Source organism: Tachypleus tridentatus, chromosome 8 (assembly GCF_004210375.1).
Source record: "Tachypleus tridentatus isolate NWPU-2018 chromosome 8, ASM421037v1, whole genome shotgun sequence".
NCBI lineage: Eukaryota > Metazoa > Arthropoda > Merostomata > Xiphosura > Limulidae > Tachypleus > Tachypleus tridentatus.
The window spans coordinates 69833992-69847700 of NC_134832.1; the positions used below are offsets into that span (position 1 = coordinate 69833992).

Consider the following 13709-nt stretch of genomic DNA (forward strand, 5'->3'; position numbering starts at 1 on the left):
GCTTAATTATGTCAATAGGAGTAGGGGAAAAATTAAGAAATGAATAGGTATCACTAACTACTAACCACTAAATGGTGAGTGTTTATTGGTAGATACTCATAACAGGGACAATAAATACATATGCATACAGCAGCATCAGAGACTGTGAAACTTAAGTTAATAAATTAACATTGTGGAAACTGTGTTAATTATGTTGTGGGAAGGGGCAGTATTATCATCTAATTGTATTTGCAAGTTTCCACCACTTATTTACCAAGACTTCTAGAGTGAGTGATATCCTTAACTTTTTTTCTAAAGTTTGAATTTTTCTAAATACTTTTATTTTTCAGGTAAAATGGACTGTTTTACTTGGAATCAGAATATTAATTATGAAGTTGATGCATCTTTGTAAGTAAAGCCCTCACTTTAGTTTCATAATGTAAAATGAAATTCAGTTGGTTAAATAAAAAATTAAATTGGCTATCAGGTGAAAATAAAAATAATGAAAACTTTTTTTTTATCAGACTTAAGATCACACAGTAAACAGTGACCCTATACCCATAGGCCATAGGTAGACAAGAGACCCACACCCACCCTAAATGCTTTTCACCCAGTGGTTTAATTATCTCAAATCCATGTGTAAACATTTGAATGAAATATGTTCAAAATATCTGTCTGTATTAGAACTAATAGCTTAACCAAAACAACAGTTCGATGCCCTTATGTAAACTCAGCATATAACCCAATGTGGCTTTGCTATAAGAAAAACACCACACACACACCCTGCTAGTAAGGGCAAGTAGCAAGATCTGGACTCCTAATTGTGTGCACACACACACAAACACACCAGTTGATACTTATTCTAATTAACAATATTTCTGTCACTAACTAGGTGGATAAGGGAGAAAAAAAATAATTTATGTCATAGTCATTCACATGCACCTAAAAACCAAATAATGAACCTTACATAGAGTAACAAAATTATTCACATGTGCCTGAAAACTAAATAACAAACCTTACATAGTCTAACAAAATCATTCACATGTACCTGGCAACCACATAATGAACATTAAATAGTCTAACAATTTCACATGTGCCATAAAATCAAATAATGAATCTTATACATGGTTGAGCTTTCCATTTGTGAAATAATATCTTGTAATTTTTTTTATATTTGCAATAACTTACTCTCAGTAAGTTGTCAAGGGAGATTCTTAAATTTCATTGAAAATAGTGGATTTGTCTTGTATAAAGTTATTGTATTATTATGGTGTGAAATATTTAAGTTGCATAACCTAACCAGTCCTATACCATAAACAACTAAGAGCTCTTTTTCAGTCCATCTAGTCAATTGTAAGGAGTATCATAACACTGACGTTGATTAGATTTAGGTAAGAGTGTTTGTTAACTTTAATTTTGTTTTTATATCCACTATTATATTTTTTTTATTTTAATATTTTTTTGTGTTTGATGTAGCTGAGTTTATCAGAACTGACATACCTTGAAATGTGTTTTGCTTACCAGTATTTTCAAATTACTAACAAAGCTATAACTTATCATTCTGATGAATTAAACTAGAGAATGACATCATTTTACAGTTTTCCAACGTTCTTTTTCAAGTCAACATGTACAAAATCTAATATTATTATGTAAGTGGGATAATAATTTGATACGTGGTGAGTGCTGAATATCTAACCTATTTTGCCATATATTAATACCTATCTAACAGCTGAATTATTGAAATTTATATATCATTTACCTAGGAAAGTGTAACCTAAAATCTACTCTTACTATTAGATACTAGAAAGCACTAAATTATAAGTAATAAAATAATGCAGATATGGTTATTTAATTAATGTTATTAATGCAGAATAGTAGTAGTACTAATGAGTTTAATATTTGAGCAAAGATTACAAAAAGGTGTTAATCCCATTAAGGTACTTTGTGTTTGTGTACATATAACTGCTTAATTTTTATATTTTTTGTGTTTTCTTATAAATAAATAAAACTTGTTAAAGTGATGTAAACTAGTTTTATCTTTTTTAAGCAACCAACATAATCTTTCTTTCTCTTTTACTAAGTGTTAATCATCAGCACTCATGGTTTTGTATAGAAACCTGTATTAATTTTTAAGTTTTTTTTTAATATAAAGCATTGTTTTCTCATTTATATACATAATCAGTTGTCAGGAAAATTATACAGTAGTCCTAGATGTTTCTGCTTTAAATTCTTATAAAACTACATTTGTATCAGTATATCGTATTAAATCTGCTCCTTATGTATTTAATAATTATCAGTGCATATATGAAATAATTTTTCACATGTAATGATTTATACCAGTGGTTCTAAATGTGTAGCTTGTAGGTTTCCTTTGTGTTATTTGTGAAAAAGTTGTGTAATTACAAAAACCAGCAGTAGCTCAGTGTATAGGTTCCATTGTAGTTTTCCAAAATGAAAAAAATTAAAATTAAATGTATCCAAAAATTAAAAAGTATAAGAACCATTGACTTAAACCAAACTTCTTTTCTTAAACATATATTATATTTTGTGTAGTTTTTGAAAGAAACCAGTATGTTTTTTGTGTTTTTTGCTTTTTTCAGGAAGTCTGTGGATGTTGTTTTTGATGTAGATTTAAATTGTTTTAAGACCTATAAGGTCTTTGTTAGTGACAAAGAGATAAAGTGCGAGGATGACAATGTTTGGCAAGGATCATTTTGGAGAAACGTGGTTCCGGTAGGTTACAGTTCTGTGTTTGTGATAATTACAGTGGAGAAATTTGTCCTTAGTAGGTTTAAAGTCCATCTTAAAGCTTGATGGTATTTTAGTTTTTGTTTAATTTTCTACTTTTATCAACTGTGCATAAAAACCTCTTTGGTTTTTAGACCTGAATGAATTGTGTGGTTAATATCTGTCAAAAAGTGAAATAATAGAAAACATTATATCTGAAAGAGAACCACAGAAATCTCTTAATATGTTTGTGTTGTTAAGAACCTAGTTGTTATCTTAACTGGTAAAATGTTAATGGAGATATTTTACTGACATATAACTTAAAAATAGCTTATATACCTTATACAAAGTTGTAATCTGATTGTACATATCTTGTAAGGTTTAACACACACACTTTAAAAATATTTGGAGAGAAAGAACAGCAAACATTTGATTTATTTGGACCTCTCCATGATCTGCATCTACTTTAAAAATTGCATATGTTTTGTTTTGGGTAAACAGCAGACATAAATTAAAAATTGTTAAAGCTAATGGCTTGCTTGGTTACATGTGTATGAAATTAAGAAAATTCATAACAATTTAAGATAAAAAGAGAACAGATACACATCTTGCTATAAATTTATTATGTTGTCCTACAAACATATCTTGTATATATTACATTTTTTTATGTTCATGTGTGTGTGCATCTGATTCTAAGAATAAACTTTTCATCACGTACATAATTTTCAATAAATAAAATATATTTCTTTTAAATTTTCCCTCAAGGATTTATTTTATAAAGCAGAAAAAATAATCATATAGAAATGAATTTAGTAATATTTTATTTAGAAATAGATGTTTGTGCTGACATGGAGACGAGCAATACTTTTATGTGTGCAATACAATCTTGTGAGACAAGTTAATCATCATAATCTGACCAGATGTTTCATGAAAATATATTAAAAGAAATATATATTACAGTAGTATATAGATTGTTTAATAGAATATTGCAGTTCTATTTAAATAGTGTAATAGTTCTGCAATGAAATGCTGGTAGTGGATTGTACCTATTGTTGTTTTTTATAACTACTAATTATATTGAATCAGGATCTGAATGATGCCACTTTGGCATCATTGGGGGATTTGAAGTGTTCAAGATGGCTGTCATTATAATGAATGTCATATAAACAATGATACTTTCATTATTATGCCACTGAAAACTACATTTCTTGCATATAAATTTATATTTAAGTACCAGAAAATTATACAAAATTATACAAAATAATGAATGTCATATAAACAATGATACTTTCATTATTATGCCACTGAAAACTACATTTCTTGCATATAAATTTATATTTAAGTACCAGAAAATTATACAAAATTAATTTGAAAATATTCCACAATGGCTGCCAAGATGACAACTCTATTAATACAGAACTTTAAAAATTTCATTCATTTCACTACTGTTCTCTTTCAGTGTAAAACATATGACTTCATATGTTTTTGTATCCAGGTATTTTTCCAACAGTGAGGAACAATAACAGACAAATTAATATGGTCATAATCCACAATTGCAGATAGTATTTTAAACATTGATTAAAGTGTCCATTATCAAAAGCCAAGGCTTATCAATGTTCATTTCCAACACTGCAAATCAAATAAACACAACATAACCATAGAAAACACCCAAATACTAAATAGAGAAACAAACATAAACAAACAAAATTAAAGAAGCCTTACTTATACAACAATTCAAGCCCAAAGTAAACCAATACAAAGGAACACCTTTATACCTATATTAATAAATAAACATAATCAAACATCTAAGCATGCCTTCTATATTCCTACACTCAGTTACACAATTGCCTTCAAACATGTGGTGGTCAGCTATTGGTCAGTTACCTCTTTCTTTCTTTGTGAACCTGACAATGACTGGAGAAGGTTGAAACGTTGTTTGCTCCTCTACATAAAAAAATTTTCTCAACCCAAACCAGCCATTTTTACATGTATATTTTTCCAAACATATATCAGGAGATGTTGAAACAGGGACTTTCCACTGCATAACTATATCTGATTAATTTGAGTATATCTCAAGGAGCAAGGGTGATGCCCCTGGTACAATAATCAGTGAAAGAGGTTTTGATGTTTTATCTTTCAACCAGCCAAAATCTGTTGCATTGAGATCGGGGAGATTTTCCTTTAACACTGATTTCCGTATGCATACTTGGAGGTGTGCATGTTTGATATTCTCTTGAAGTGATTCAGTCATTGGTGCTAGTAACTTCAATGCTGGAGCTCCAGTTACTTTTATTTTATCAGTCCTTGATAGCCACAATTTATATTTAATGGTGGACAGGTTTCCATAATTCTTACAGCCATAACAGTTCAATAGAAATATGGTTACTTCCTCATACATTATATTTATTGAAGCTTCACAGTCTCCAAGTTGCTTAAGAGAACATCCAGCCAGAGGTACTTTGAGAACAGTGATCTTTTCAGTTTCCCACATTATCCACAATACAGCACAACCATGAAGTATGGTTGTCGCAGAGGTAGCAGTACCCTAGCTGATTGTTCCAATTGTAGTTTTGTTTTAAGTGCCGACTTTGATTTCATTATCCTCTTTTCACTGCAGCCATCAAACATCAAAGCATGCACATGCTCGTGGAAAAACATATCTTTGAAATTAAAGTTACAGGAACTTAAGTCCCATAACTCTTGAATAGATGAGATTAGTACCCATTAATCTGCAGTTCCAATCTTAATACATTTTTTGCTGATTAACATTATAATGACCTTGTTGGAAAGTGGTTCATTGAATTTTTGTGGCCAGCTTACTTTATCTCTAGAGTATTTCTTTCTTGCTAGTAGTGACTGAATCATCCACATTGACAGAGTGTGACGATATACTTCCAGAGACTAAGCTTACTATGATCTCAAGATGATCCTAACTAGCTATGAGATCAGTGCAGATTTCCAGTTTTTGTCTGTTATTCTCTCTGTCTTTTGCATCAAATGCATTGTGGCTTGGCATCTCTTTCTTGTGCATTATTGCTTGACTTGTTGAATGGGTATTCTTCATTTCTGCTACCTTTTATACAAGGTAGCTGGTGATATGGAGATGTAATGCTTACCTTGTCAACATTGTGACTTGAGAGTCATAGTAAGAATGCCTCCAGATCCTTGCCCACAGTATATAAAAGTTGTTTCAGTAAACAAACATATCAGACCAAATGTTACTCTATAGACCTGGAATGTGATGCATCACATGATGATCCTTTTTGAAAATGTCTCAAGAGACCCTCTGGAAGGATTTCCATTGATAAGAGATAATACTGAACATATCTTGCACAGCTCATATGTTCTGCTGCAAATAACTAAGGTAACATCTCCTTTACAACTCAAAGATGAAGTATTTGCAGTCTGGTTATTGAGAATCAACCTCCATGACACAGATTTCACCACAGAAGATTCATTGTTCTTTTAATCCAAATGAGGGTTACTCAGAACATTGTAGAATTTTTCTGGGTGTTTTTTCACTAACTGAGGTACTTAAACCTTTTCTTTAAGAGAACCACTTAGTATGCTCCTTGTACATGTATGTTGAAGCATAGTTTTAATGGCAGAATATGATCAAATTTCATCCAGAAGCCTTTGTAAATCAAAATGGATATCATTACTCCATTCTCTGCTGGACTGAATAATTTTCAAAATCCCATCCACTTTGGCTCACATCAGAGGGCCTGTACCCTAAGAAACTGTTATTGAGCATTGAGTTATTTAAGTTAACATTAATTACAACTAATTACATCTGTAGATAGTGCCACTTTCTTACACTAAACAAAAAACTTTATTAAATTTTTCCATCTCTTTATGGGATAGCTGTAAATCTTTCTATTTGCAATGCTGAAATCAGGTATTTGATTCTCTTAAGTAGAAACAGCAGATAGCCCAGTGTAGCTTTGCTTTAAGGAAATACATACATTAAATGTATAACACAACATACACACATGTGGGGAAGGGCAAACAAATATCTTGTTTATTACAGAAAGTGTGTTAACACTCTATGGAGAAATGCAGTGAAAACAAATGGCCATCACTATTGCAGTAATATATAAAACCAAATGACATTGATACTACAACAACCACCATAATGCTGATATGAAAAGCTATTTCTTGAGTTATACTCACTTTGTACTTTGACTTTGAAAGTACAAGTTCATCCTGTATGACACTTTATGTGGCCAATGACTGTCAATTAATTAATGATGCAAAACAGTGTGGAATGACATTAAAAAGTGGATGTTGAAAGTGGGTAGAATAAAGCACCCATACCTTCAAAGCTTTGACTGCCATTTTTTCATACAAAGTCACCCTGACTGTTGCACAGTATATACCATACTTTAGGTAGATAAATATTTACTCCTTTAAGCTTATACAAAACATTTGGTAAGGTGCTAATGAGTACTGTAATATTATGTTATGAATAAATTGTGTGAAATTAAAAAATTGTCCTTATTTACTACAGTATCTATTCCCACATTTTTTAAGTTCCTAATCTGGACAAAGGACAGGTACCTCACCTTGTTACTTTATAAAATAAAATTGACTAGAAAATTGAGCCAAAAAAATAAGCATGAAAATTCAGAGGAAAGACTGTATTCCTTACAACATTTTAGAATTAAATTACTATGTGAATCTATACTATTGAACTGTTCCATTAAGTGAGCTTTGATGTTTCTATGAACATCAGTTTTTGTCAAATTGCATGTATTCTTGAATACCTTTTGAAAAAAATTTTCTTTCCAACATCAAAAAACATAAGTTATCAGATTCCTCATGTAGGCCTAAGGCCTAAACTAATCATGTTTTCTTAAAGATTTACATGGCCTAGTAGTTAAAGCACTCAACTCATAATCTGTGGATTCAATTCCTCACTGGCAAACATGCTAACCCTTTTAGCTGTGGGGGACCTTATAATATGATAGTCAATCTCACTATTCATCTGTAAAAAAAAGTAGCCCAAGAGCTGGTGGTGAGAAATGTTGACTAACTGCCTTCCCTCTAGTCTGTCACTAGAGAATTTGGGAATAGATTAGTGCAGGTAGCCCTTGTGTAGCTTTGTATTTAAAAAAAAAAAAAATCAAACTAACATGGATCTTTTTACCTACTTCTCTAAACCTCTTAAACAGATTCAAATTCTTAATTTAAAAAAAACAAACTAAAAATTTGCAAAGAAATAACTATCAAATGATACAATATTTATATGGTTTAGTTTAAAAATTAATTAGTATTTCATGTCGTGTAAGTGAAGAGACAGTCACATTAAAATAGTGCTTATTCATAATGAAGATGGTTTTTATTGTATTAAATACATCAGTTTTTCTTTCTTAAACTATAGCAATTCAATTTATGTATTATCTTTACTATTAGAAACATTGCCCTATGGGTAGCTGTTTGTGATTTTTAATTACTAATCATAATATTAAAAATTTTCTTTAAAAAATATTTTTTTCTGGAAAGTGTTTCAAAATTAAAGTGTTCATATTGTTCTCTTTGGTCATTTACAACTCATTGCATCAAAGGGATTGAATGTACAGAGCTCAAAATTTTCATAAATTTTTCTTCTATAAACTGTATTGTGTTTATATAATAAAAGTACTACTATTTATTGACAAAATAAGTTTTGTTAATAACTCCAGTTTCTCAGTACTATATTCAAAAATACTTCAACAAAGATATAATTGAACATGAGAATGCACAGCTCTAGTGAAAGTTGTGTTCTCACTGTGAAGAAAGCACTTTTATTTAAAATTGTCTTTTATTATAAAGAAATGATTGTTGCAGATACCACAGTTTTTTCCTAATTCTCTGAATCTTGAATACCAAAAGTATGAAATTGTGTATTGATTTTTGTTGATGGTGCAATTCCATAGAGGGCACTACATTGTATTATTATGGTCACTTACATAGGTAGATACACATACACAATGCTATGTCCATTACATTAACATGTATAATTGAAGATAACCTACATTTCATTTAAAGGCATTTATATTGAAAAGAGCCTAAGTATTGCTATAACCAACCTTAACTATAACGAGTCAATATTAAGTTTTTTCAATATTTGTGAACTTTGAAAGTGATTATGAAATTCAAACAATTTATATAAATGTATGATTGTGTGAATGTATATTTTCATTTTTATAATCATTGTTTGCATTTTAATGTTTTGGTTGGTTGTTTTTTTCTGTTACATAGGCTAACACTGTTGTTAGGGAAACATTTTCAAATTTGACATCTGGAGTAGATTATCATTTTGCTGTGAGTATTTTATTTTGTTTCTTCCCAGTTTTCCAATTTATGCTCTTGTTCATATATTCCTAGTATGAAAACAAAGGTTTAAAAGGTAGCTTAATGTTGTACAATGAAAAGCAAAGGGTGGAGATAGTTTCTTACTAGAAACCTGTATTTATACAACCCGTGGAGAAAAATTTGTTAAAAAATAATTACCATGTTATTACAATCAATGTTATACATTGGCTTTAATGCCCACTTAAATACCTGTGTGAGATATATTTTAGCTCTTTGTTAATCTAATTTTTATATTTTTCTATGTTAATTGTTAAGTATCACATTTCTTGTTAGATTTTGGATTACATATACATATTCTTCTTGTTGGATGTCTACCATTTAGGGGGAATCCAGTCAGATTATTTAGATATTTGAATAGTTTTAACATTTTATATGTTAATGATTTTTGAGTTTTACCATCGCTTAATAAATTTAAAAAGTAATTTGCATAATAACAATTATCTTTAACTGAATATGCTAACTAATATAAAAAAAGAAATGAAATCTATAAACATAAGAATGTAGAATAATACTTTTCAATGAAAAAAATGTAGTAAAGAAAGTTAACACTTTTTACTGTTTCAAAAATAAGTAGGTGGAGTTTAGTGAAGTGTGACATCACTGAGGGAGGGGTTAGGACTCAAACACAGGAGAGAAAGGGAAGTGGTTAAAAATCTGTCAAAAATGCATCACTTTATAAGTGATAGAACCTTGAATAATAGGCTATAATTACATCTATATTTTAATAATAAAAATTTATTGCATTTGTTTTTTCTAGATCAGACCAGGTGATAAACGTTGTACAGACTGTTTGAAAGACCTTGGTAATCCACAATGTAAAGGATGTGTTTGTTTCATTAAAAAGTTTTCTATATCACCTGCTTTGGTTGGTAAGTTGTTCTGTTAAGTTAAATTTTTATAGTACTTTTAAACATTTGTTTAGGAATATTCCTTTATAAACATGTTATTATTTGGAAACATAACCAGTTCTGGTTAGTGCTAAAAATTTAGAACACTTATGTTTTGGATTGTAAAATATTATACTTCTTTTAAAACATACATCAAATTATTCTTATTCAAGTTTTTAGTTTAAACTGTATCTTGAAGCTTAAAATCTGAAATTCACTAAAATATTGATGTTGAAGTACTAAAAACAGTTGCAACATTTAAAATGGCCACACATCACTATATCAACACTACTACCACCTTTTAAATAAAAATACTGATATTTATTAAATCTCTGTGCTGTTATGTAATGTACACATTTTTTTCTTCATGAATATTGTAATGTTCCAAAAGATGTCATTCTCAGCCCCTCTGAGAAATCAGAGTCCATCTAAACTGAAGGGTCAATCTAGTAATTATCAACCCACAAATACATCTTTCTTTAATGAAATATTTAGTTCAGTAATTAAGCATAATTGATCTTTAATTTGTTAGAACAAAACCTTAGAGTAGCAAATGTTTTCTTATTCATACTCTTGAATCCTACACCAAAGTGTTTATTTTAACGTGAAAAATAAGTTAACATTTTAAGGAACAGAGGATTACAAATAAAACTGCACTGCAAAATATTTTGTAACACGTCATCTTTGACGCTGTAACTTTAAATAATTGAAACTGCATACTATTGCAACTTTCAAAGAGATTAGATAATCATTAAACAAAAAGAAATTGATAAAAAGTAAATGATACATACACCTTGCAGGCTGTATCTATTTTTCTTATTTAACTATCTATGTTATACATTCCTCTACTGGCCAGATCCTCATAAATAATTCTTTTTTTATATTAAAATAACTAAAAAATGGAGATATACATTTATATCACACAGTAAAATATATTTATAGCCTAATATAGGTGAAAAAATCCAAATAATAAAGCCTACTTGAAAGTATTCTATAAAGTACAATGGAAAGCCTTTTTCTTGAAAGTTCATTTGAAATTTCCTTGCAATTATAATTCATATAAATTTATTTTTCTTTGTTATTGCTTTTTTTTTAACAATTCTCTTCTAATAAAATAAATTTCAGAATATTTTGTGAATGTATTTTTGGCTTTTGTGCCATTATGAACATAGAACTTTCACTCTAAGAAGATAACTCATGAAGTAGCCAATCAGCTTCTCACCTTATGAATCAATGTGATGATACAATTAAGTTGTTCTTAGTTTAATTTCAAGTCAACCTGTACGATATATTAATGAAACTAGCAAATGTATAAACCAAAGTAATTGAGATTACTGACAACTAATTATACATAACCAAAAGGTGTTATTGATAATGTAATTATGTTCTCAGTGCATTTTTTATATTATTCTACTAGACAAAAGCAGCTAAAGTCCATAAGTGACTATCTGACATAAATCTAACACTGTTGTCAAAACTTTGCAGTTAAGGTTTTCACAGTTATTATTGTATAATGTTTCAGGAAATAGCAGCATAATAAGTTCATGGGAAACCAACAGTTACTTAATCATTTTACTAAGTGTGCCCTCAGAATTGTTTTTTCTATGGTTTTGTAGATGATGTTTACATATACTTTTTTTTTTTCCAGAGAGCAGTGTCTTTAAAAAAACAGATATGACTGACGTATTGCTTGGTGTTACATTGAGTATTGCTGCTGTTCTTCTGCTGTTATTAGTAATAGTTGAATTTCGAAGAAGACACAACTTAAGAAATCAAGGTGAGTTATTGAATCTTCTTTATTATTAATATAAAAACCTTCAGGATTCAAATAACTGAATTTTTAAAGAGAAAAATAAAATGTTTTAAAGACTTGAGGTGTAAAGTTATCAAGTGGAACCCAGTTTCATAGCCAGTATGATTTGAGCATCTCGGGGCTGCCAGATATTTTTATTTTTATTATTTGATGACATCACATTGTATGTTGACACATAAGAGTAACTCAAATATAGAAGAATGGTGTGTTGCAAAATAGGCATACAATGAAATAGGCCTGCATAAACAATATGAATTAGTAAGATTGTGATAACATATTTTTAAATTTATTTATATCTTTTGACATTCTACAACAGGAACAGTTTCATATAAATTTCTAACAACAACAAAACCATTTTCACAACAGGAACAGTGCTCTGGTTCGCTCCCCCTTCAAGCCTAGGTTGTTTTAGAATCTTATATCTTGGTCTACATTAATGGTGAATGCTTTAAAATGTGTAAAATGTAACAGTTAAATTTGCAGTATTCTGTGTGATACAGGTTTATCATTATATTTGCACACTTAGGCCTAAACTGGAGTTTACAAAGAATAATATTAGCAAGGAAATAACATCAAGTTTGTTGTTGTTATTTCCCACCAGAATGAAATTGTAAAACAATTTTTCTAGTAATTAGTAGTTTTTGTAAGGAGCTAAAATGTGAAATCCTGCATAAAGCAAACAACAAACATACATGAAACTAATTTAAAACAGTTGTGTAAAATAAATACTACAGTGAACTTAGTAAAAGGGGAAAAGAGCCTTATTTTCAAATATTATCAACATTCTTCAGGGACAGTTCCAACAACAATAGTAATAATGAATATTGTCACTCTGTGGTTATGATTTCTTCCCAAAATATGTTCCTGTTATAAAAGCATGGCTGGGTTGACCTTACACAATAATTGAGAGATGTAGCTAAGTTTTAACAGTTTTTGTTGTATATATAAAATAAATATGTTAATGTACATTCTAAATTTACCAGTAAGTAATGGTGACCATATATATGCAAAAACGGCTCGTTTGGGTTGAGAAAATATTTTTTACATAGAAGAGCAAATATTTGTATTTAAATATTACTTGTTATGGCTTTTATACTAGTAAACAAATGACCTTCATTAACAAGTTGCAAAAACAATATTTAAAGATAGTGTATTTTTTTTTTAAATCTTAAATTGTGATAAAAAAAGTATCATATATTTAACATACTATGAAACCTGTTAGGAACTGAGATTGTAGTTAATTTCCACAAAACTGCTAATTATACATAACTAAAAGGTATTCTTGATTATGTTGTTCTATCTGCTATAAATCTAACACTGTTGTCAAAACTTTGATGCAGTTAAGTTTTTCACAATTATTATTTTATAATGTTTCAGGAAGTAGCACTGAGGGCTGCCAGATTTTTTATTATTATTATCTGATGACATCACATTGTATGTTAACACATAAGAGTAACTCAAATGTAGAAGACTGTATAGTCTCATGTATACAGTATGCAGTTTTGATGATGAAAATAAACATGAAAGTTTCAAACTACTTTATATATAAGGTCAATAAGCTTTGTCCTGGAAACATTTCACCAATGAAAGGTTTTAAAAAAGCATGAATAGTTTTGGCCATAGATCTACATCATGTTTCAGTTAACTGAATACTTCTTTCATTGTTTGAAAGAAAATTACTAAATTAATTTCCAAACATGTTTAAAAATGCAAAAGGTTTGATCAATAAAATTGACATTCATAAGAAATAAATAACTATTTCAATAACTGAGTTCACTAGATGTGGTATTTTAAAACAATTTCAAAAGTATTAAGAAATTATTCATCACCATAAAGGTTTGTATCTTGTTTCGATGTAGTATAAGCAAAACACTAACATTTTATTATATAATTCCTAGGTTCTAATATGCAGAGTTTTGTTCTTGAGTCCAGCACCTCATCATCAG

General features: G+C 29.5%; 1 protein-coding gene across 2 annotated transcripts in view; it reads left to right on the forward strand.

Moving 5' to 3' along the window:
• LOC143222597 (uncharacterized) overlaps nt 1-13709 on the forward strand; it is a 28491-nt gene that overhangs the window by 6862 nt on the left and 7920 nt on the right. For both annotated transcript variants that reach the window (XM_076449292.1, XM_076449293.1), the window contains 6 exons: nt 330-387; nt 2580-2712; nt 8950-9012; nt 9821-9932; nt 11599-11727; nt 13662-13709. In XM_076449292.1, the coding sequence (XP_076305407.1) occupies nt 335-387; nt 2580-2712; nt 8950-9012; nt 9821-9932; nt 11599-11727; nt 13662-13709 (538 nt within the window). In that variant the 5' untranslated portion in view covers nt 330-334. The remainder of the gene's footprint in view (nt 1-329; nt 388-2579; nt 2713-8949; nt 9013-9820; nt 9933-11598; nt 11728-13661) is intronic.